Raw genomic sequence first — 26,207 nt, 5'->3', positions numbered from 1 at the left:
CAAGGGTCAGGGGGTAGAGATAGATATAGATAGATATAGATATAGATATATAGATACACACACAAAAACACACAGAATCTCACACACCAGGTCTACTCCTACTGCTAGTTATGGAGCTATAGTTCCTGATGGATGTTTCATTGATAGCAGATTTGTAACTGGTTCACACAAGGCTGCTTCTTGCTGTACTCAGATTCAGATGCCCAAGTACATGTCAAAGAAGTATCATGTGAACAATGAAGCGTACACAAGTGTTTGATTTACAGCAGCAAAAGGGAGTCTGTGGCACTCCAGGTGTTTTAACTGAACTATAACTCCCAAAAGCCCTGACCATTGGCAACACTGTCTGGGGCCGATAAGAACTGGAATCCAATGGCATCTAGAGGGCCACATGTTCCCCATCACTGAGTTACAGCATTCCTAATCAACATGTTGCAATCAGAGGCTGAAAGTTTATCCCTTTCAGGACTTGCTGAAGCCAACTGTCTACTCTCAGAAATAATTCTGGCCCTGTAGACATACTATTTTTGTATTCTCTTTTAACCTTTTGTACATTGTGACAGATAACCTCAAGAAAAGACCCACACTTCCCTCCTAAGTTTGCCAATAGAATCCCTCATGGAAACTCGTCCAAGTTGCAGAAGCCAAATGCAAGCCAAAACAGTTTTATTTTCTCAATGCAAAAATCTAGACAATACAAGAGGGTGAGTTATGCACTAAAAAGACAAAAACAAAACAAACATTCTAATGCATATTTGGAAACTAACTAAACCTTAACACTAGTTTTTGTACAAAGAAATAGTAAGAACTCCAAGCTTACAAATGTGAATCAGCTATCATTTTTTTAAAGAATCATCTTACAGGCTAGTCATGGAAAATCTTGTAGAATGAGGAAAGGACCATGACACAGTGGGCAGAATACCAGCTTTGCATGCTGAAGGTCCCGGGTTCAGGCCATGGCAGTTAAAAAGGATCAAGCAGCAAAAACATAAAAGATGCTCTCATCTTTTGAAACTGTTTCCCCCTTCCCCAAATTTCTCTGGCTGCAAACAGGGTAGAATACTTTAAGTGGCTATTCACACCAGAGCCTTAAGCAGGTATAAGGCAGCTTCATCTGGAACTACAAAGCTGTAAGAGATTTAACAGGTTATGCAGCCCAACTCCCTCCTATGTCCCACCCTCAAGACCAACTTTTCATCCATGTCTGAACCACCCACTCTAATCCCGCCTTGCCTGCCACTCCACCATCCTTCAGTCCCTAGCTTTCCCCCTCTGTTCCTTATGTCCAGCTAATGCAGCCTAAATCCTCTGGAAACTGATCATGTCAATTCAGGGTTTTTTAACCGCATCTAACATTCATTTAATGGATATTTAACACAGAAGAGATGGAAAGACAGACAACAGTAGTGGTGATGTTATTTTTTTCATTTTATTATGGTTATTTTTAAAACTCTTCCTTCTCCCTGCCTCTGCATCCCATGCATGTACATTTCTTCATTCTCTCTGGAGCACATGCATTTAAAAAGTCCCCTGTGCTATTTTTCAAATGGTACTTCTCTTGTACAACTCCAAGAGAGTTCTGAAATAGATGATACTGCACACTAATATGGTTGTCCCATATTTGATGCAACAGAAAATGAAAGATAATAAACTGTGTATGCAATTTTTAAATGTGTCAGGCACAAGAAGGATTCCTGTTTACTATGTCTTTATGTTTTCAGCTGTTCATGCTGACACTTCCTTTCATGGTCCACCAGAATTATAGGGGTTCTCATCTTGATATTGTAGGGTGGGAAGGGTTTTTTGTCTGTCAGTAATACATAATTTTCTCTATGAAGAAAATTAGAACTCCATGAGCAGAAAGAAAACCATCCCCAGTGCTGCATTTCTGGACCACAAAGCCACAACTTGCTTAATACAGAAAAGTTGTGTCACCTAAAGCTCATCCCATCTTGGTATGATCTGTGATCTTCAACATATGGCTGACATGTTGCATTGGCCCCAGGAAACACAGACAAGGGGAAGACTCCCACTACAGTGTCAAAAAACCTGTCTTATGCTTTCCCAACCATTAAAGCTGTAAACTGGGTCAAGATCCATTTGCCAGTTTGCCTGTGCAAAATATATATCCAAGGAACTAATCATTTCAACTGTATCTTGGATGAACTTTCAATTCTGTCTATGAAACACGCTTAGTGAAATATTCCTTTGTAACTCCATTTAAAAAAAGATAAGAGTCCAGTATATAATTTTGCAGGTGTTAAATAGAAATTTAAACATCCTAACCTCCTCAACATGACCAAACAATGTACTGAACAACAGAGTCAAACAACAGCAACCATAGGGGAAAGGGGAGGGAAAAGAGAAAAGAAGAGAATCTGATCTTGCACATTTTTCACATCAGGCTTGGGTCCTGTTTTCCTTTATAAGTGGGTTGAAAAAAGAAATGATTCACAAACACTCCCACCAACATTTAAATGTTGAGATGTTTATGGTGTCTTCCATATGGAGGTTGATTGCTCCAGCTAGCTTGCAAGCAATGGGAATTAAAAGCCACAATAATGATGAGAACGTGAATCCATTAACTCCCAGCCTTGTTGGGAGAACACATCAGATAGTTGTGACCACAGAGTTGTCTTTGTTTATGCTGTTTTGCAAGGCTTCGTATGCTGCGATCAGCTCTGCAGCTTAAAGGGACTTAATGAATAAAATCTGCTAAAGAGATAACTGGCTGGAGACTGGCTGGAACACTAAGGTTGGGGAAGGACAACGCTCAGTAAATAAATTACTGGTGTAACCCACCCAAATTCAAAAGATACAAGTTAAAGCTGCTAGACTACTCTCCTCTACTCCGCTCTAGAAATTTTTGCTAATAACATGAAGACTCTCTTTTATTTTTTTAAAAACATGTCTGGCACAGCATGCAATCCTGAACACTGCTATTTTTAAGTTAAATGCTAGTTGGTAGAAAGTGGACTGCTTCATTTACATCATCTGAAATGGGTGTGGACTTAAATATTTTTATTGCTCTTGCCTTGGATGTTTTTTTTTGTTGTTTTTCAAGGCTGCACAGGAAGCTGAAAACTTTCGGCACTTTCAGTCCATAAAATGCATAAAACAAGTTGCCAAGGGAAAGTGGCTCTGAGAGATCCACTTCCTGATACTGTCCCCTCATTTATGAAATTCACTGAGACAGGCCGGCCAGAGTTGAAGGAAATGTGGAATACATATTTTACAATAAATAAGCAAACAACATCCTTTGGACCAGGGCAGTCCAACGCATGACCCTCCAGGCCTCCCCCTGCCCCAGCCATTGTACTGCTTTCCTAAAGCCAGGTAAGCAAAGTGCTGGGCTATGGGAAAGAGGTGTGAGGGCTCTGACAGGGTCCTACTAGAGTCCCCCACCCTCCTTCCAAAGGCCTAATTAGTGCTTTCCCAACTTTGGGAAGGAGATGGGAGGGTTCTAGGACCCTGATAGAGCCTTGTCTCTCCTTCTCAAACTTGGTGCCTTGCTTAGTCAGCTTTAGGAAGGCAGCATGAGAGATGGGGGAGTGTCAAATTTTGGGCACGCTTCCTGCTCCCACGCAACAAGGCAGTGTGTGGCCTGAGGGTTCCATGTTGAAGTATTCTTACGGCCCACTTGGTGTGAAAATTAGGACTGCCCTGCTCTGGACAAAAGCACTGAGAAGTTTACTCCAAGGTGAAAGTAAAAAAAGATGCTGTAGATATTACAGGTTGTATCCAACACTGTGTGCATGGAGCTCCACTCACGCAATGAGACTTCCCCTTTCTCTCCCCCACTCTGCTCTTGAGAATAGAATAAGATTTTGAGATGGTGCAAGGAAGAATGACCAGGTGTGTGGTGCAAGAAGAACGACAGCACTGGAAACAGCCATATATATCAGGAACTAACATATTAGGACCAGATTCACTGGCATGCAAAATAATGCAGGCCCCAGAAACAGGAGTGCCTGGGGTATACCAGTTTAGTGGGGGCCTGTAAACTAATTAGTAATCTCTCTCTCTTTCTCTTTCTGAAGGGGTCTCAAGTTTATTTTACAAAAAAAAACCCGTGTTCATGGTAGAAAATCATTAAACAACAAGTTCCTTTATGAGCTGGTAGCTAATTATGTTGGGAGCCCTGTGCCATCTTACATTCATTCTCTCATAAAGCAGAAGGGCTCAGAGAGTTCCCTGTCTCCAGGCTAATGTCAAGCATGAACATATGGCACAAGGCTAACCAACACTTTATAGGAACACCCACAGAGTATGTTGAGGATGGAAAAAGACAAAATTAATGCAATCAAACCCAGATTACATTTCACACAGAACTACCAAAAGAACAGATGGGAAATGAAAAAAATCTGATGCTCCATCAGCTTTTCTATCCCAGGCCTGTCAACTGTAATTAGCTGTGCCTAAATAACTACATGGAAGTAGTAACAAGGGTTTTCTGCTCTGGGGCAAGACCTTGTCCTGTTGTGACCACCACAGCCGCCACCACTTTTCCCCTTATGTGGCAATGAGAAGGGAAAGGAACTCTTCAGTACTCTCCACCACACATTTGCACTTGGTGCTCCTACATTAACTTTCCTTACCTTCACGCAGTTTGGGGGTGTAACTCAACTGCCTGGGAACTACATGCAGTTTCCGAGGCCTATTAGCCGCAGTCAATGGGATTGGGGGTAATATCAGGATTTGTTTTAAAGGGGAAACAATAAGATCAGCCCCAGAAGTGCATGCAATTCAAAGACATAAGGCTCAAGGAAAGTGAGGAAGGGGATGAGAGAGAAAAGCAGATTTATTAAGCACATCCTTCCTGATACTCTTTGCAGCCTCAGGTCATCTGTGCAGACAACTGGAGAGGTTGACGAAACTGGTCCTTCATTTGGCTTTTCCAAAAGTGGCATGTCCATATTTCCTAAATGTCAACTTGCTCCTAAAGTTCAAAAAGTTATACAACTTTGGACTAGAGATGGCTGTTTAATAAACATATAGAAACAATGGCTCATAGTTAGCTAAAGTAATTTCACAGCCAGAACCTTTTAAATGAAATAAAGAGAAATGCCAACTCCCCAATTTGACTCTCCACCCATATTTGCCCTAGAGCTCTTTTTATTAGGCTGTAAAACTTCATGTTCATTGAATCAAAATATTTTCATTTAGCAGAAGACTTTCTTTACCTACAAAGCTTTGACCTTGGAAACTGGGGTGTGACACAGCTTTTGAGCCTGGAATACAGGGTAAGCCTTAGAGATGGGTGAACTGGGCAGTCACCTGGTGTGTCAAACTGAGTGGGGGGCACAAAGTTGAGTTCCATGGCATGTATTGTCTACAGTGAACTAGGGTGAGGAAAAGCAAATACCTACCACACATATACACACTCCACCCCATAATTATTATGGATATTTTGCTAGTTTGAAATAAAGGAGTAGTTGGCATGGTCTTTATTCGGAGTTTCACAGTACTTACATCCTTGCAGCAATGACCCACTGCCAAAGACCAAAGCTTTTGGCTCAAACAAACAACTGAAGGTTTCCACTAAACAACTAAACAAGGAATACAGTACGCTACTTTTGGCAAACCATATGGTTGTACCAACTAAATAAAGCCCACAAACTCTTAGAAGGGTTTTAAAGACAGGAGAGATGAGCTGTACTGAAAACAAACCAGCTTTTGTCTGGGTTCTTCATGACTGGCACACTCTCCCATTGCAGCTCAAGCCAGAGTTTGTCAAAACACTGAACTAAAACATCACACCAACTTGGGGGAAAAGGATTGAGGGGGGGAAGCTTTTTGGTATAAGCTAGCCCTTTGTTCTACTTTGCGGTGGCTGTTCTAAACACAAATATTTTGCTATGTTTCAGAAGCACTGGGAGGCGGGGAAGACACAAATGCTATATTGATTTATGAAAATTAATTATTGAATACACAATGCGGTGATGAGACAAAAAGACAATGAAAAGGGAAGGAATGTTGCCCTCTTTTGACTGAATTAAAGCATACACACACACCAGCAGTAATAGAAAGAATTAAGCAAATGAACAACAGAAGTCAATTAATTTGATCCTCACATGCCTGCTTTGGCAAAGAGCTGAAGAATTGGCACCTACTAGCCAATCCTTTCCTCCCAAGACAAGTGTGTTATTCATTTGTAGAATGTTTTAATTAACAAGAAAGAATTTCCTGTGCCTCGTGTAACCTCCTGCGCTTCACCCCCACTTTCCTCCAAAAAGCAATTATTCTGTGAGGAATGCAGATGCTAGGACACCACTTGAGCTTCTAATAAACCAAAGTAAGTTTCAGGATCTTCTAGCTCAACAGTTAAGTAGGTGAATCAAAATTCATCAGTATACAGTTCTTCCAGTTTTCTCTCTCCTAACAGCCAAATCTCACAAGGACCCCAAAGCCCTGTAACCAACCCCATACCCCTTTCTTCTTACACACTCAGACATGTGATGCTGTGTAAACAAGCAAGACAAGCACACGTTTTGGTGTATTTCACAGGGTAGCACATTCATTATCACACAGATTCAAACTGGCTAAAAGCAGAAATATATTTGTCTCCTCCTTTTAGAGTGGCACTCTTTGAATTGTGTTTTACAGCCTGTCCTGCGCACACTTTACAGGTCCCTTTACAATACTCACATAAGGAAAACAAGGGACATGGTAGTTGGGACAGCAATGCCATCAGGGTTAAAAGAGAAGTACAGAGCAATGGAGATGGCAGAGGACCCAACAGCCAACTGGAGAGGCTCAGCCAGGCCAGCTGATGTCCACCGACTGCCTGATTATGAACTGGGCTATAGATAATAATAATAATAATAATAATAATAATATAATAATAATAATAATAATAATAATAATAATAATAATTTATACCCCGCCCATCTGGCCGGGTTCCCCCAGCCACTCTGGGCGGCTTCCAACAAAATATTAAAATACAGAAATCCATCAAACATTAAAAGCTTCCCTAAACAGGGCTGCCTTGAGATGCCTTCTAAAGGTCTGGTAATTGTTGTTATCTTTGACCTCTGGTGGGAGGGCATTCCACAGGGTGGGTGCCACTACCAAGAAGGCCCTCTGCCTGGTTCCCTGTAACTTGGCTTCTCGTAGCAAGGGAACCGCCAGAAGGCCCTCGGCGCTGGACCTCAGTATCCAGGCAGAACGATGGGAGTGGAGATGTTCCTTCAGGTATGCTGGACCACGGCCGTTTAGATCACAATCTGGAAGCCAACCATGTGCCAATTCTGTGCCACCGTCTGCTGCCCTTCCTGCATCCTCTACCTGTCACGCAGCTGTAAGCTTTCATGCTCACAGAGCCACACTCTCATTCAATGAAAAGCAAATTGAGCCTGGTAAAAGCAATGAAAGGCGGGACTTGCCTTTCACTGAGAGTTCTGCTTGTAAGGAGGGAACTGGGTGATTTGTTCAGCAATGGATGCTGGAAAAAAGCAGCCTTTGGATCAATCCCACTACATATACCAGGCGTGAGAAAACCAATGCATAAGGTTCTTTAGGAGAGCACTAATTAATGGGAGAGGGTGGAGCCCTCCAGCCCTGGGGTTCTGCATTTTGAAAGGCTACTAGCAGCTCAGAGCCAGCCAAACTGGGGCATTACAATACAGTGTACACATTTATGTGAAAATAAAAGGAAGCATGATTATAGGCTCTAGCAAGCACTGCATGGAAAGATATAGAAACGACAACAAAGGTTGCTAGAATCAGGGGGAGTAGAAGCGAAAGGTCAGGGATTCAGATTTTTATATGGGTAAAATAAGGTAGCATGTGGCCAAGTGCAAAAGTGTTAAGGGAGAGTTCTCATCAGATAATCAGAGAATCACAAATGAAGAATGCTTTTTTAAAAGGAGAGAGAAAGAAAGAATTATTTCCATAGATTAGGGATAGATTTCCCTAGAAAGATAGCTTTGTAATCATTGCTATTCCACACAGAGGACAGTTTTTATTACAAAAAAAAATTGTAATGAGATGAAGTCTAGGCCCAGACATCACCTTTCAAAGCAAAGAAAAAATATTTCCCCTTCATTTTCAAAGATTACCCTGTCTTATCATATCTCTCCTTATTACATTTACAGCAATATTAAAACAAGATTTGGGTGAATAAAGAACATAATATACTCCAAGTAAAGAACAGATCCTTTAAAGCACTGTAAATACTCCCGGCTGCGTGAGAGGAATTTTAATGGAGCAACCCATCCTCTTAGGAGAACGCCAAAAATATGACAGAGGAATTATCCTTTTCCAGAAACCTCATTCTGCTCCACCAGAGACTAGTCCATGGACTCTGACACTCAGAAACCTCATCCAAAGAAGGCACCTGCAGGATATGAGCTGTAGAGTCCCATGAAACTGTCCATGTGTGCCACAAATGGTATAGGATTCAGTGAGCATGGCGGAGCTCTGGTGAACCCCTTGTTCATTTCAAAAGAAGAAGCTGTCCCCTATACACTTCCCTTAGTGCGTGCACATCTGAAACCAAAGCCAGCAGAACCAACTTGCAAGTCTTTGGATCACAGTGATATTTTGGAGAGAAACAACACTTTAAAAAATTCAGATGTCTTGCCTTGATCCTTTTTGGGGATTTGTAGCTGGGGCAAAATTTGAACTGGGGGCTTCCTGACTCAGACATCTTAGCTACTGAGCCATAACAGCACTAAGCTAAACAAAGTAGTGATGGACATGAGGATATAATACAGGAAGAAAGGATAAGAGAGTTTTTTGGGGGAGGTGAAGTTAATAATACTGTACTTGCTCAATACCTTCCTTCCTAAAATAGTTCCTTCCATCTGTCAAGTTTCCTTAAAAGCAGGATGGCATTGGCATTAAAATACAATACATGTTTAAAGATTAATGAGATTAAAAATAGCAACTTAAATTAACCGGGCAGTTAAACTAATGGTGTGGAACAGTTACAAATTAAGATGGAAACTTTGGGATCTTTTTAAATCCAATAAATGGGATGTGGGTGAGATTACATCACCATTCAAGTGACAATGACTACGGTAATATAAAGAATTACAGCGGTACCTCATGTTGCAAACGGGATCCATTCTGGCGGCCCGTTCACAACATGAAAAGGCCGCAACATGAAGCGCCGCATCTGTGCACGCACATGAAGTAATGTGGCACTTCTGCGCATGCACAAAGCGCGATTTTGCACTTCTGCGCATGCGCGCAGGTCACGGACGAGCCGAACCCGGAAGTAACCCGTCCTGGGACTTCGGGGTTCGGCGCGTCCGTAACCTGAAAGGACGCAACATGAAGCAGACGTATCTTGAGGTATGACTGTAGACTTAAATGAATTCTAAGAATGTCTGCTGTTCTTGTAAGAGATTGTAGAGGGAATAAAATCTAGGAAAATATTTTAATTATAAAATTGGAGGTGTTAAAATCAGTAGTCCTGATCTAGGAATGCTACTACTTGAGATATAAAGAGATGGATAAAAAGAGAGCTGATACTCTTAGAGAAAAGGCATTGATCTATTCCGACTAGCTGCCACAACAGTAGAAGCAACAACTTTCCTCTACAATTTGGGAAGGGCCATGGCTCAGTGGCAGAGCATCTGCTTTGTATGCAGAAGGTGTCCCAGATTCAATCCTTGGCATCTCCAGGTAGGGCTGGGAGAGAACCCTGCCTAAAACCCTGGAGAGTCACTGCTAGTCAGTGTAGATAGTACTGAGCTATATGCGGCAAGGGTCTGACTCAGTACAGGTATAGGGCAGCTTCCTATGTACTCTGGGCAGTCTCATAAAGCATAGAGTGCATCTATTTTATGGGGATGATGCTTTTCTCTTTATGACACTTTCATATTTGCCCCTTACAGCAGGAAATACACTGGCCCAGCACTGATCACAGGCAGCCAGAGAGTAGGGTTGCCAGACTCAATAGAGGACAGGACTTCTGTGCCTTTAATTGCCCTGCTCTCTTTTGAGTCTGGAAACCTTAAAGAGAATCCAGCAGACCCTTTGTTTTAGTTCCAAAGCAAAGGGTCTGCTGGTTTCTCTTTAAGGTTTCCAGACTCAAGAGAAAGCAGGGCAATAAAAGGCACAGAAGTCCTGTCCTCTATTGAGTCTGGCAACCCTACCAGAGAGCAGCCAGCATGGGTTGAAATATTTCACATATTGGGTGTGGAAGTATCACTTTCCTATCAATACAGTCCTGGCTGTAATACATCTGAACTTTTTTATCTTCTCAGTCAGGCAGCATGAATGTCTATTCAGAGAGTGGATTGGTTGGGGGCAAGTAAGGCTCAACTGCATGACAGTATCCTAATGGACTTTCTGCTTTTAAAATGGCAATCCACTCTGCACTTTCAGGAGGGGACAAGTGATCAGTAAATATGGTTATAATGCTTAATGGCAACAAGTTAGATTGACAGGTTACAAACCATTCTGGTTGACTGAAAAGGCACCCACTGATTAATCTGCCTATTTTAAAAATCTGTAAAATGATTCTAACAGAAAGACTTATGAACACAGCACATGCACCATCTTTTAAAAGGTATCGACTCCTTATGTGATAGAGAAAAGGAGACACATCTAAGACAATGCCTGCTATGGCACACATATGCATTACTTTAAAATAAACTTAGAAAGCTTTTTCTTCAGAGCTATGGTTTTCTCATGTGCAAACTTAGGCAGATATAATTACGCACCTGATTCATTAAACTCTATTTGATTCATATACCAATATTTCTTTAATCAGGTGATAGTCCCACAAATAAATAAATATCAAACCAAATTTAGTTCCCATTGTAATCAACAGGGCTTTAACACGTAGTTAAGGGCTGAAAGCCTCATTTTATTTCCAAGGGACTTTAAATGTGTTTAACCTACTTTGAATTGTGTCTGGTGAAGCTGCCATTAAGCATACTTAGCAAACTACACTCCAGACTGAAGAGTACACCGATTCCTGCTGCTTACTTCTGAGAGCTTATAGTATGCCCAGCTGCTGAAATTCTCTTGAATACCAGCACCTGCCCTAATTTGCAGAAGTGTGACTCACTCTCTTGTGTTGGAACACTTATAACAATCACAGTATTAAGCATTTACCCTTCCCATTAAAGCATGAACAATTTTGCAGAGCAGCCATCAAATTTTATAACCTGTAGTAGACATTTTACATTCAACTTAATATCACAAGCCATTATACAGCACCCAGAGCTGTTATTCCAAAGCAGTAACTTCACTGGTGGATAGAGTTTTTTGCTGCTTTCTCTGCCATGACAAATAGCATGTAAAAGGAGGACAGCAACAACCTTCCCTTGCAAAATTGGACAGAAGTTATGTACATCTGATATGCCTTCATAATTTGCCTTAAAAAAAGAAAATAAAACTTAAAAAGAACTTACGCTGTTGAGGCACAGTTATAGTTCTATTTTAATGCTCAAACAGAAACTGCTAAAACCTAAACTGTAAATACTGGTAGATTCAGCAATTTGTAAAATGCTAAATGGCTGCTCTTTCAGCAATGGCTTCCCCCAACTTAGAAAAGATAATGATGCATATCTTTATCATATACTTAACAATTAACTTCAGGTTCTAGTAAGCTGGGAAAACAAGGAACCAATCCACCCTTAACTAACTACTGCACAAACCCCACATTAACAATGAGAAATAATCTTTTGCTTATGTTATTTTGCTTATGTTATTCTGCATTACCTTCAATATGTCAGCAAGGCACCAAAACTAATTTTTTGGAGATATACAAATTTTGTTTGTGTGTTGATTTGAATAATCAGTTAAAAGACCAGTTGATAATCAATCAAAACTACTTAACTACAATGAAGATATAACATCTTAGACATGTAGTTCAATCCTATACATATAAAGACTGAAGTTCTACTGTGTTCAGCGGCACTTACTCCTTATAGTATCTGTATTTAGCAGTTTTTCAATAAGAAGAATGTGGCAGACCTAGTTCAGTAGCAGATGGAAAGAACATGGAACATAGAAAGCTGCTTTATATTGAATCAGACCATTGGGTCCATCTGGAGCAGTACTGTCTGCACTGTTTGGCAGCAGCTCTCCAGGGTTCCAGTCCTGCCTGGAAATACTGAAGACAGAACCAGGGACCTTCTGCATGCAAAGTGGGTGCTTTGCCACTGAGTTATGGCCTGTACCCTAGAGGCACAAATCCTGCCACATGGGTTTTGGGCTGGCTCTTACTCTCATTGACCCCCAGGGCTGCAGCAATGACAGCAAAACATGGCAGGAACATCAGGGCTATTGACGAAGTTCCTGGCTAGCTGATGTGGGGCTATGCAGGAGCTGGAAGGAAACACACATAAGGACCTGCCTGGATCAAGATCTGTTTCTGAGTCAGGAAGAGATGGAACCTATAAGCTCTGTGCTTCCTTAGAGCTCCAAGCTCCACCTTCCTGAAATGGAGAAATAAACAAAAAGCCGCTCCACACAAAGAGTTCCAAGTTTGCATGGAAACACTGCAAAATTATTCACTGAAAAAAGTGAGTGCCAATGAGATGCCCATTTGGAATACTTTATCCCAGGAACATAGGGATAAGATAGCTCCCAATTTTGGAAAGTTAAAAACCACTAAAGTTTATGCGGAAACTGTTTTCAAGAATGAAAACTGCAAAAGATTTCATCAAAAAAATAATTGTCTGTAAGCTCCTATGAACACTGTTTTAAAGCTCTTCACTTCAAATTAATATTTTAGTTTCTAAGAACTAGGGCAAATCCAGGAAAAGCTGTTTGCAATCATTTATCAACGAATTGCCAGTAATGACGCTAATTTTTCTCCTTTTCAATTTTTTTTCTTTAAAAGGCGAGCAGTTTCTTGTTTCCAGCTGCACAGCGTTTAGTTTTTCATTTGTTGTTTTTCTCCTAACAATCTTGTTTGTTTCTCCGCCTTGATTATTCAAAGCAGATGTGCTGAAACAGGCAAACAGTTTTTGTGTACACAAAAGAGCGAAAGAGCCTCTGGCATTGGAGGAGCTGGAACAACCACCTTCTGAATGCGTGTCCCCCTAACACGGAGTTAGAGGATGCAGGAGATGTCCAGTGTCTCAGTTTCCTCTCCGTTTCTTCAAACCTTTAGAAAAGTGTGCAACAAAGATCTTACTAGCACTGCCCTCTGTTGGTCACATGCAAATAACAGAAGGGCCCAGGAGAGCGAGAGAGATTCCAGCAGAATCAGCTCTTTGGCATGGATGCCACAAAAGGCCAAAACAAAAGAAACATTATTAACATTCCTACATTATAATAAAAGACTATCCCCACGAGTGAGTGTCAAGATAGTATTTACAAAACAAAAATTACTGAACTGGCCTATATTTAAAGCACCCACCTAATTGCATCCCGAGAGAAACCAAACTTGAGCTGCCAGAAAAGAGAATTAAAAGGATTACATTTGGGTGCTTAGCAACCTTATGTTTCATAATCTGACGAAGAAAACACTTTGAAAGCTGTGCATACATTTATTTAAACTGCCTGATCAAGAAGATATCAGAGCAAGCAGCAATCTTTTTAAAGTTGAAATGATACAATGTTTCAAGCTGAAGCAAATTCTCACAAGCTTCACTTTTTATGTACAAATTTGCACACTTGATGAGGGAGAATCTTCCACTGAACAGATATGCACATTTCACAAAAACAGAACACATGTTTCAGCCAACGTCTGGAAGCTAACAAGAGCTCAGTAGTTTCGGCATCGCTCTACACTGTCTGAATGAGTGTGGGGTTTCTGCCAATTCATCATAACTCAAAACGTTGGTCACTCTCTTTCAAGCTGTATGGTTTGGATGGAGAGGCCTTCTTCCCACCACTGCCAGATGTACTGCTAGTAGGGGCATTGGACAAAACATTTTCATTAGCAGTGCCCAGTTGTAGAACACACACACACACACACACACACCGCTTGAAGATCTGTATGAGCCCCCCATACTACAGGCAATCTCCTGCTCTGTATATGTAAGTCTGTTCTGTTGAATCTTTGAATGATTTGCAACATCCCTAGCTAGTTGTTGCAACTGGTTTTTTTTCAAGTTGTTCTGCTGCTGCTGCTGCTGCTGTTTGCTTATATTTAAGTAGATGTATTGGTTATTGTTTAGTTACCTGGTTTCTTGGTTCTTATCCTGTAAGCCACTTTGAAGGTCTTTAGAGAACAGAAGAGTAGCCTAAAAGTGCTAATAAATATAAATATGAAAAATATACTGCAAATATAAGCCTTCCCTTATCTCCTGCCACTAATTCTTGCCCAAATAAAAAAGTTCCAGCACCAGTTCTGCAGGATGTTCAGGCCTTGGCAAACTTGAATCCAGCTCTGACCAGCATGTCAGTGGGGAGCTTCTGACCATCTAGGCCAGTGAGTGTTGCTCCCTGTACCTGCATCACTTGGGACTGAGGATTGGCCCTGTCTCCGTTTGCAGACCTTCAAAAGATCTCTCTCTCCTGCTACAAGCTTCTACGTCAGAGGGTGTATTCATTGTTTTTCTTCTAATAATTAAACATTAATCATTTATTTTGACATAGAGGTGTTTTTAATTGCATATTTATTATTAAACCATTTTGAATAATTGTCTTATATAAGGGCAAGTTACAGCTAATAATGCATTATATTTCTATTTTTGTTTCTTGTTTTCATGCTTTGCTGTGAACTGCTTTGAATGGAGTGTTTACAGAAAAACAATATAAAGTCACTGACTGACTAGAAGAAGATCTTTAAATATCCCAGCTGTAGAACAACACCTGAGAACAGGGAAGAAGAAAAAACCCTACTGCCTAGAGGTTTGGGTCTGGCATGTAGAGGTTAAAAATAATTGATCAACCCTTTGTAGAGCTGGCATCTAAAAATGTGATGTTGGCTGCCAGGGATTTGAAAACTTTTTCAGTTCTGAAGGAGAATACATTTGTGTCCTATTCAAACCTGGCTATTCATGGGACACATAACATGTCATCCGGGGCAGGGGGAAAGAGAAAGACAAAGCCTTTTATTAAAATAAAATATTAAATGGAATACTAAAATAAAAAGGAGCACAACAGGTATTTTTAAATCAGAGGCTCTGTACCGTGTTTCCCCTTTTTTAAGACACCGTCTTACAACTTTTTTTCCTCAAAAAAAAACACGGTGGCTTATTTTCAGGGGGTGTCTTTTTTGTGTGTGTGTGCCGGCACAACTGGGTCCCACTGGCTCAGGACGCTCGGAGCTCTCTTCCGTGCACATTTTCTGCCTCTTCTATTCTCTCCCTTTCCCCTCCTCCCCATCCTGAGTCAAGGGTTCTCCTTCCTTGGAGGCTTCTCAGCAGAGGAGACAGACGTGCACAGGGGGGGGGGACTTCACTCTGTGAGGTGGATTTAAACCTCGTAGGATGCCGGAGCAGGAGGTATACACAAAGCTGCCCATCGTCATGTCGGTGTAGGTGGGACTGCTTCTCCTCCTGCTTCGGCTTGGCGCTCGCCGCCATGGCTTCAGAGGAGGCGGCCGGGTGTGTGCGTACGCGGAGGTATAGAGGCTGCTCCCTGGGCTCTCTCACACCGGCCGGGGAATGAGGAGGGAGGCCGGGACCCGTCGCGCTCCGAGACACTCGTGAGGGAAACGCGAGGGGGACGAGGCTTGGGTCTGCGCCTCTGGCGCGCGCAACCCCAACTGACGGACCGACGGAAGGAAGGGAAGGGAGGGGGGAAAGAGAAGGAGGGTGAGGGGAGCGGCATCAGCTCTCGGCAAGGAGGCCGGGGTGGCTGAATGACGAGCCGAAGAGGAACCTGTGCGGCACCTTTTTTCTGTCCTGGGGGCGGGGAGAGAGACGCGATCGCAAGCATACAGAGAGAGACAGACGCGCACACAGGGGGAAGAGAGAGAGAGAGAGAGACGCGCACACACACAGAGAGAAAGAGAAACGGACACGCACACACAGAGAGTGTGTGGCGCTGCTTCGCGCTTTGTCCGAGCGCCAACCAGAGAGAGAGAGAGAGAGAGGGAGAGAGAGACGCGCACACACACAGAAAGATAAACGGACACGCACACACAGAGTGCGGCGCTGCTTCGCGCTTTGTCAGCGCTGCTGCTGCTTCCGAGCGCCAACCCGACCTGGCAGGCTTCCTCCTCCTGCCAGGGCCGGCATTGCAGGAGCTGGGTCCTGCTGGCTTGTGCCCTTGGTGCTCCGTGCGGCACTGCTGCACGCTTTATCGGCGCTGCAGCAGGAGCCACCGCTTCCGGGCACTGACCCAACCCGGCAGGCTTCCTTCTCCTGTTGCGGCCGGCATGCTGGGTCCCGCTAGCTGGCTGGGGCGCTTGGTGGTCTTGCTCTGCATGTCACGGAAGTATGTCTTATTTTCGGGGTACGTCTTACATTTCTCAAATGATTAAAAACCCTGCCATGGCTTACTTTTTGACTACGTATTAAAAAGGGGGAAACACGGTAGCTGAAGGAGTTTGGGGTGGAGTAAAGTGATCTCTGAATTAAGCAGGAACAGTGTAAACAGAGTAGGCAATAGTTTACACTTTTCATGTGCTGATCAACTCTGCAGTTAAGACCAATACCCGTATTTGCCACAGGGGGTTTGGTTGTTTGGTTGTTTTTTATTCCTGTGTAGGACATTGATTTAATCCTGGAAGCCATATACCATTGCACAAACAGAAAAATAAAACATATATATTAAGCCAGAAAGCTACTAGAACGAGAAAAACGAAGGCTGTTTTGCTTTTGCTTTCTTTTTGAACCAGGGAGATATTCCTAGCCCATGGACTGGTTATGTTAAACTTGGTCAGTCAAAGCAAGTCTCATTTTTAAAAAATGACAGTGTGAGGCTGGTGTGTGTGTGTGTGTGTGTATTTCAACAGCTGCAACAAGCTTGCTATAATAGGATAAAGTTAGATATTAAACAAACTCTAACCAATGAGATGCCTCTTCGATACGAATCAAATGCAAGATGCAATCAGTATAATTTGAAGAGAAGGAAGGCGACACATATCATGAAAAACTAATGTAAATACAGGGCTGGTTTGAGACTTTTCTGTGAATAGTTGGATCTCTCTGTGAACAAGCAAATTTGCCTCTTGGCATAAGCTAATTGCAAAGAAACAGCTTCTAGAGTGCAGCGACTGGCAAAGAAAATAGACATCCTTTGTGGGCCCCTTGTTTTTTCCCTTTAGTCTTCCCCTAAGATGTACAGATTGTCCTCCCACAGATAACTGCATTGGGATGTTCCAGATACGGCTGTGAGGTCACTAGAACACACTAACTCATCCACACTGCACTTCACATAGCAACTGTTCAGCTTCCTATGGCAGATCATGCTGGGAACAGATGCTGTAAATTCAGCTCTTGTGTGCAGCAGGAAGACCCAAATGTCACAGACCTCACAGTCTGACATCAGGGACAATTATCATCTGGGCACTTCTCCTGCAGAAGCCTCCTTAAAATGAACAAGAGGTTGCAGAGGGGCATGCATCTGTTATGGCACCACAAGCAGCTATTTTAGCAAGGCTTGTCAATACATTTTGCCCAGGATCGGTATATAAGCTAACACTTTACCAGTCTTTCAAGGGTAACAAAGGCCTGTGAAACTTCTACCAAAGCATTTCCTAATTCTGAAGAAAAGGAGTCTAAATTCAGAGAGTAGGAAGATCAGATTCTGCAACCAGATTTCCCATTTATTTGCATGCTAACAGCAGGCTGTTTACAGCAGGGTGGAAAAATTTCCCCACCCCACCTCGCATCAAGTGTGTATTCCTGTAGCGTAGAGCAGAGCTTTCCAAACTGTGTGTCGCGACACGTTAGTGTGTCAGCTGCAGTGTGTAGGTGTGTTGCACAAACGCTCCGCATGCTCCTCCCAGGGCTGGAAAGGGGTTAGTTTAACCTCCAGTTTGGTAGTAAAACTGAATTACTGTGTCACAAAAAGATGCATGTCTAAAAAGTGTGTCACCAACATGAAGTTTGCAAAGCTCTGCCTTAGAGGCTGTATCCTGCTGGGAGCTGCATGAGGGAAGTAAATGAGACAGTACCTTTCCATGCTCTCTCACTCTTGCTCATCCCCACCCCACACTGCGAGTGCTGAGAAACTAAGGTGATGCATCACCACTTCACATGCTCTCTTTCGCTTTTGCACACACTCTCTCTCATTCACACACCCGGCATCAATACATCCTCAAACACCACGAAAGGGGATCTTTTTCAAAGCACTCAGCACTTCCATCTAGGAACACCAGACACACAGTTTCAACAAGTTTTTCTCTTCCCTATTCTCCCTGCTCTCAGGAAACCTTTTGGAAGTTCTATGCAGGTTCCACCTCTTGCTCAAGATTGAAGGGGTGGAGCTCACTAAATCTGATTGGTTCGTTGGCTGGCTGGCTGGCTGGCTGGCATCCATCTGTCTCAGAGACAATGGAAGAGTGCTCCGTTGGGGATGAAGTCTCCCTACCATTGATTTGCAATTTCTGAAAAGCCAGAATTTGTGAGCAATCTAATGTCTTTAGCCAACTTCTATTTTTCTAGAGTCATGCTAAATTTTTCTGTTATTGGAAGAGGTGGGCTGTTGCTGGGCTGCACAAAGTAAATGGCAAAGGAAAAAAGTTGAACGCATTTCTTAACATGCTCTGCTCTCCTCCTTGCACAGGACATTGAGGGCTTATCTCCACATGCCTTGTGTAGGATGGACACATCCAATACCTGTGGGGCCTGGTCACTCCCTGAAGTTTAGCATTAGGAAGAAGAGTGAGGAGGGCAGCAGCAGGAGAGTAGATGGAGGTCAAACAAGAACAAAGACAGACAATGAGGAAACCTCTGGGAGAATCTATATCTGTTGCCAAGAACTGAACCCTCCCATTGTTCTGAAGACTTGTATACACTCCATTAGCTAAAATACGATGTTTAATTATTTCTGCAGTTTGGTATTTCTATTAAACGTGCACTGAAATATGAAACGTTGAGCTAATAGAACACATGTGGAGGTAGAGTTAGTTCTTTTTGGCAGGATTTTGTTGGTTCCATGGACTATCATGCCAGAAAAACAAGACCTAAATCCAAAGCAACTACCAGGACAAAAAAAATTACAAGGGCGCGCGGGGGTGGGGGGTGGGGAGGGAGAAGAGAGTGGGGGAGGACGACACACAACTGGTGACACCAGAGAAGCTGATACTACAAGCGCTTCTGCAGACTGGAGCTTGGCTATCTTTTCTCTGGGTTAATATTTCCTAGGTAAGATTTTCTAGCACCTTGTGCCACACATCTGCGTGATCTTAAGACAATTCTGCACATTATAGTTTGATGGACTAGGTTCAAAGGTCCTTGTGGGGGTATGTTCATACTGTAGGCTATTGACTGGAAGTTCCCTTGGTAAAAAGACTCACCACAGTCATAGAACTGCTCTGGGACATATAAAACAGTAAGAAGAGAGCTGTTTGAGCATGTGCAGAATCCCTAACCATATCCCCAAGCATCTGAGAATTGCAGGAAAAAGTTTGCAGTTACTGAAATAAATGAAAGCAGATATGGAAAAGCTTCTCTTTCTCACGATGGTGATTAAAGTCAAGTGTCTGTTATCACTGAGCATCAAACATCCCCATGTCTGGAGAGTTTGTTGATCACATCTGGCCATGCTGACAGCCCATGATAAGGAAGGAGGAACATCCTTTCCATTCAGCACCACACCAGGGCAACCAGCACTCAATGAAGTTTTAAGATATACTGACAGAAGGATGTCAGACAAGCACATTTGCTACAAGCTGGATTACAAATTTGTTTACATTAAAAAAACACTGCCTAGTTTCAGAAGGATGCAGGAAAAGTGTGCTTCCCACCAACAAGATCACAAATGCTTCTTAGAAGTTCATTCAAGAGGTGAATCCCTACCTGGCCATCTTGTCCGACATGAACCTGATGTATCTGCAAGTTACCCTGGGGAAAAAATAAAATTATACATTAAATGTAAGCCAGGAATTAAGAGGAAGGCAGAACTGCAAAAAGGGCACATTTCTATACCTTATTAGTGTTCTTCATTACTTTACTTAAGGAAATTCACTCAGTTTTAGAAGTGAATTATCGTGCCTGGCATAAAGAACCATATAAAACCCTTGTTTTATATACACAAAGCTATCCTACCCATGGGGACGCGGGGGACGCTGTGGTCTAAACCACAGAGCCTAGGGCTTGCCGATCAGAAGGTTGGCGGTTCGAATCCCTGAGACGGGGTGAGCTCCCATTGCTCAGTCCCACCTCCTGCCAACCTAGCAGTTCGAAAGCACATCAAAGTGCAAGTAGATAAATAGGTACTGCTCCGGCGGGAAGGTAAACAGCGTTTCCATGTGCTGCTCTGGTTTGCCAGAAGTGGCTTTGTCACGCTGGCCACATGACCTGGAAGCAGTACGCCGGCTCCCTCGGCCAATAGAGCGAGATGAGCGCCGCAACCCCAAAGTCAGTGACGACTGGACCTAATTGTCAGAGGTCCCTTTACCTTTTTATCCTACCCATGGACAGGGCTAATGGCTATAAATGTCTATATTCTGCACCAAAAATGGTGCATCTAAATAAACTAAGCAAATGAGCTGATTTATTTATTTAGGTCCTACTCACTTTTCAACTATCAGGTCCCTACAGTGGTATTATACAACATTTTTAAATGCAATTTTAAATTCTTGATTTCCCATCCCGCTCATTCTCTTATGGATCTCTATTCTGCCATAGCCCATCTCTCCTCCCAACCATTTGGTAGTCAATGAAAATTAAAATACTTTTTAAAAAACCCACCACAAATCTCCCAGCTCTAAGCAACTATTCCCAAACACAGCTGCATGTCCCCCCAAAGTGGGTAATCTTAGGCACCAGCCTTTTGTCACTGCCTGAATTAAGTGTTCAGTTTTTGAACCTGCTATGGGGAGGTTAGAAGGAGTGCAACTTCACATTACAACTACTCGGACTGCTTCTGTTTTCTAAGGCTTTATCTGCCATTCTTCATATGTTTTTGAACTTTATTTGCAGCCACGAGGGCTAGAAACTTCATTGTTGCTTTTAATAAAAATTGAGAACTTCAGGGTGCTATAAACTATACTCAACAGGAAATTCTCTGTTCATGCATTGCAAACTATGCAAAGTCCTGCTGATGATTCTCTGGAAAGCGTGGCTGATCAACATACGGTAGTGTTTTTTTGTTTGTTCTAGCTTTTAAACAATAGCATTCTTTGTTTATTTACTCAGATTTGGAAACATGCAGACATACCTAAAATCAAAATGTCCATCAGCCTTAAAATTAGTAGAGTAATATGGTACAGCTTCGGCTGGTACAGAATGCAACTCTCCTAAATGGATACAATATCTGCTATACTAGGGTTGTCATTTCTACTAGCTAGCAGCTATTTATAATAATAATAATAATAATTTATTATTTATACCCCGCCCATCTGGCCGGGTTCCCCCAGCCACTCTGGGCGGCTTCCAACAAAACAGAAATTCTAAAATACAGAAATCCATCAAACATTAAAATACAGAAATCCATTAAACATTAAAAGCTTCCCTAAACAGGGCTGCCTTGAGATGCCTTCTAAAGGTCTGGTAATATTTCTCTTCTTTTTGTCAAAACTCAGTTCCACAGGCAAACAGGGGCTCCATTATGGAAGTCACAAAAGACATCAGTTACAAAAGATTCTAAATGCTGCAGCCGATTTTGGGATAAGCCTCTGGGTCTAGAAGCATAAAGGAAGAAATGAAGCACAGGAAGACATTATGCAATCTGCAATTATGCTCTTAGAATCTGCCTGAAACAAGGCAAGGGGAAAGGGGGAAAGGTAATTTCCCATAGATTTTTCACATGTAAGAGGCAAAATGAGTATTCCTCTAAGAGGGGGGTAGTCAGTTGTCATCCTTTTCATGCTGTCAGCAACTATTCTGCTTCCATCCAAAGGAATGGAGGATAAACTGGAATAAACTCCAATCCAGATGTTTTCTATCCACATGGATGAAAGAAGGACCTGATCCTGTTTTCCTTCATGTCCAAGACAACTCCCTCTTAAGTCATATGGGCGTGCAGGAACAGATTCTTCCCGTAATTTGTTAACATCGCAAGAGACAAAGCCTCTCTGGAGTTTCCTCAGCACCACATGAGATCCAGAGTAACTATCATTAGGCTATCCATGGCTTCAGACTAGTTCTGAATACACATAGTTTTAGAGCAGCTTCAGGCACTACTTTCCTACTTTCACCTTTTAAGCAAAAATAGCTGAAGACACACATACAGATCAGCTTCTAGTCATGTGTACTGAGCTGAAAAGGAAACCCCTGCATGAATGCTCATACATTACATTATAAAGAAGTGTGGATCTGTGTATATAAATGTATAAAGTGGAATGTGATCCTTGGTTCATACTGCTGTGTTTTTAATGCAGCTGGAAACCAAGGGTGGGAATAATAAACTAAGGGCATATGCAATGTCCTACATATCTTCATTTCAATGGTGCATGCCTAGGACTGGAATGTGCTGCTTTCCTTTACAATGCTGTAAGTTTAACCTCATCCTTGTTGCCTCCCTCTATCAACATGTTAGCCATGCTAAGAATTGTAGGGTCACTACAACTGCAGGACAGGTTTTGTCCAACTGGCCACTCGGTCTGTGACTCACCTCGCTGTCTTGCGTGATCTGGACCTGCTCTCCTTGTGGCACCTGGGCTATATGGAGGTGACCCTGTGGGATCCATGAGCGGAGGGAAAGAAACACAAGAAGCATCAGTCAAAATCAGAGGAATACAATAGGCTCAAAGCAACTCAACTCAGCAGACACAGAAGAAGTCAATGCATCTTGTTTCGGAATACTTGCTGCACACACACTTTTACAGCATTCCATTTCAAGTACAGATGGGATTGCTGAGCCCTAGGTGGTACATGACTGAATTATCCAAGGTTTTATTTTCTCAGTATCTAGAGATTTTCTGACTCTGGTGGTGAGAGGAAGAGTAAAATTTAGATGCTTGTAGAGAATTCAGAGTTGTACCCCTGGTATAGAGCCTGGAAAATATCCACTGAGGCATAGCTTGTTTGGGAAGTACAAGGTCAAGCTCTTTAGGAAAGCTTCATCCCTCCATAAGGAGAGAATAAGCTACATCCTGACCTTTCCTAGTATGTGACTACTGGACATGCACTTGAACACACACGTCATCCTGTATCCATTACTGTATTAAAACAAGAGGTTATAGATCCCAGGCCCTCAGTTGATTTGACAATACTGAAACAACCCCTGTCCCAACAAAACACACACACACACACACACACACACACAGCGAGAGAGAGAGGTCGTTTTAATAAAGCCACCTTCCCAAACAAATAGAAAGCATAAAACATAAAGCTGTGGTTAAGACCCACTGGACATTTGCTGAGCTACAGAGGTGCCATGGAATGTTCATGAACATTTTAATTGCAATAGGATGCTGAGAAACAGGACAGATTATTTAAAGGGACAGAAAGATGGTCCCCTCCCTTAAAGTCACTTTCAACCATATGTCCTTGTTTTTATCTTTTTAAGTTACTGGTACAATCACCTTTTAATCATTAGCTTTAATCCCTTACCTGTTTTAAATCTTGTGTGTTTGGTTTATCTGTATGTTTTATCTTATGCTGGTATGTGACAGAAATAAAGTTTGATACTGATACTGATACACAGCACCCATGCCTTAGCCTGGCTGTTAATACCGGCTCCTGGCATCCTTGGCTACTGTAATCAAGAGTTATGTTTTGCTGTTTTATTGATACAGTTTTTATTGTCACATTTTTCCATTGTCTAATTGTTCTGCAGAGTCTCATGATATTTCTTCGAAAGCCAGATATGAATGCGGGTTTTTTAATTAATTAATTAATTAAATGTTTGCAACGTTTTGTATTTCCAACCCTATGTTGTAAATGACCCTGGTTACCATCCAGGCATTTCCCACCCCGCAAAGAATTATCACAAAGCAATGCTCACTAGGAACACCATGGCTTTGGCACAGGGTGAGAAGTATACTTGAAAGCTTCCCTTTAAGATCACTGCCACCATCACTGAATAATTACCTCCACAGTATTCATGTGATGAATTGTCTATGCCCTTTGCTCTGTATGGAGAGGAGAAGAGCACTACCCCCTTCCACAAACACTAAAGGACAACATTTCCACTGGTGTAGAATGGCAGCTGTCCAATCATTCTCTATTGAAGTTGTGCCAGATAACAATTGCAGAGAATCTAGCCTGAAGAGTTTTAATATATTAAAGAAATCGCTACTATATGTAACTGACCTGTACAACTACCTCGGCAATAAAATCAAGCATATCACTTGATTTAAAAGGGGGGGGGGGGAATTGATCAAGGAAGGCAAAGAAACTTCCTCCCAAATCCTGACTGGCCCTTTGCAAGAGAAATTTACCTGCTGGCAAACTGGCTGCTACTTTGGTTTGTAAAAGTCTTTTGTGTTCATTTTCACATGCCTGTGTAGGAAACCAAGATTAAAGATATCCATGTGGAATTTTGTCAAAGGCCTTCCTTATATTATAACGTACCAACAATTGCACATGAATTTCAAAGAAACACAGGCCCTTCTATTTCAAACAGTTTCATTTCCTTTGGAAGGAAACTGTCTATTTATAGGGAGAAGCAGCATGCCGAAAGTATCAAAATGACAATAGGAACTGTATGTAAAATTAGACCACAGATCCAATCCATGTCAACATTAAATCGCATACGCTTCACAATGATAAGCTCTTACTGGCTTCTAGGGGGAAATGTTCAAAACATTTGGTTGGGTTGTTTTTGTTTGGTTTTTTTATTTTAATCTCATTAAGCTGTTTACAAGTCACACAAAACTTTCTTAGGAGGTGGGGAAAAGGCAGGTTTTCATACCTGTATGTTTCTTCTTCCACCCACCCAAAAATAGCAATGTTGAGGGGTGGTTTACACTGAGAAGCAAGCAAGGGTGAAAAATGTGTTTCTGTTCTTTGTTTTTAATCCTCACTCAGTGCCATAGTCATGAGCTGAATAGGCGGCTATGAAAAACAACAAACTAAATGGGAGGTCCTTTTCACAACCATTTCATATTGTTTGTTTGTTTGTTTGTCTGTTTATTATTCAACATGGTAAATTTACACTCCAGTTTTCCATCCAAGGATGCTCAAGGTGGCAAGTTTATCCCTGAGATGTGAACATGGCACAGAACTGGAATAATCAATAGGACATTCTCAGTTGATCATGACGGACATGGAGAAGGGCTTTCCATGGTACGCGTGAAAAAAGTCTTCTTCATTCAAATCATTTGTTCATTCATGTGTGCAAAACCTATTTTGTTATCTTGGACACCTTCAAATATTCTGTACAAGTAAAAGAATCAGAGGGAAGATACTCCAGTCCAGTTCTTAGTGCTGTGATGTACAAGCAATTTCAAGTACTGGATTAACTTGAATATTTTCTGGCTAGAATGTACAGCCCTTTGAAGCGGCTCATCGTACATATAAGGCCAGCCTCATTCAAAATGGCTGCACATAAACTACACACCTGAGGGATGTTCCTCACACTGTGAGCCACTCATATTCCATACCTTCCCACCAGGTTCAGATGTTGCCACAGGCTCTATGCCATCAGAAAACAAGTGGCCATCTCATCTCTAAGCATAGGTGCCAGCTCCCTTGGGACCCTGGGACCCTGGGTGTCCGAGCACCCACAAAATTCCCCATGAAGGGCCCAGGCACCCACAATTTTGGTGCCGGGACCATGCACGCTGCATAGTACCCCTGACCCCTGGCACCCACGGTTGTGGGGGCAAGTTGGCACTTCTGGTTCTAAGTGGAGCTGCTAGCACTGCTGCTAACACAGGTCTGAGCATGAATGAACTTCAAAACAGAAACAGAAAAGCAGTAGGTGGTGGTGGTGGTGGTGGTGGTGTTTAAAAAAATCCTCACATGTAAATATAGTGGACAACAATAAAGCCCCAAGTCACACAAATGGATAAACCACCCTGCAGTTTGCATATTCAGGGTGGATGAGTGAGGGGATTACTGAACTGGCCTGTTAGCTTTATACTAAAGTGGGATTGACAAGGACTGAAAGCTTTCCTGCTGGACCTAGAAGGGGCAGTACTCAGCCAACCGCAGAGAACTAGTTGTCTGCCAATCACATTCGCCACTGCTGGAGAAAACTGCACTACTTGGAAACTTATGAAAATATCAGTAGGAGAAGTATGCATTCCCTCCACCTAACTGTGGGGATCATATTTAAGTTCC

At 42.3% G+C, this 26,207-nt stretch overlaps 1 protein-coding gene across 4 annotated transcripts in view; it reads right to left on the bottom strand.

Moving 5' to 3' along the window:
- Positions 1-26,207, bottom strand: part of BANP (BTG3 associated nuclear protein) — a 166,929-nt gene that overhangs the window by 49,080 nt on the left and 91,642 nt on the right. For 3 of the 4 annotated variants that reach the window (XM_060276033.1, XM_060276034.1, XM_035118178.2), the window contains 2 exons: positions 22,591-22,653; positions 19,833-19,877 (listed from right to left, as the gene is read on the bottom strand). In XM_060276033.1, coding sequence (XP_060132016.1) covers positions 19,833-19,877; positions 22,591-22,653 — 108 coding nt within the window. Of the gene's footprint in view, positions 1-19,832; positions 19,878-22,590; positions 22,654-24,361; positions 24,423-26,207 lie in introns of all 4 variants that reach the window. The other variant, XM_035118181.2, reaches the window with a different exon arrangement.

The sequence above is a fragment of the Zootoca vivipara genome, chromosome 6, assembly GCF_963506605.1.
Source record: "Zootoca vivipara chromosome 6, rZooViv1.1, whole genome shotgun sequence".
Taxonomy (NCBI): Eukaryota; Metazoa; Chordata; class Lepidosauria; order Squamata; family Lacertidae; genus Zootoca; species Zootoca vivipara.
Note: the sequence above shows the minus strand (reverse complement) of the source record. Positions and strands in the feature narration are given on the sequence as shown.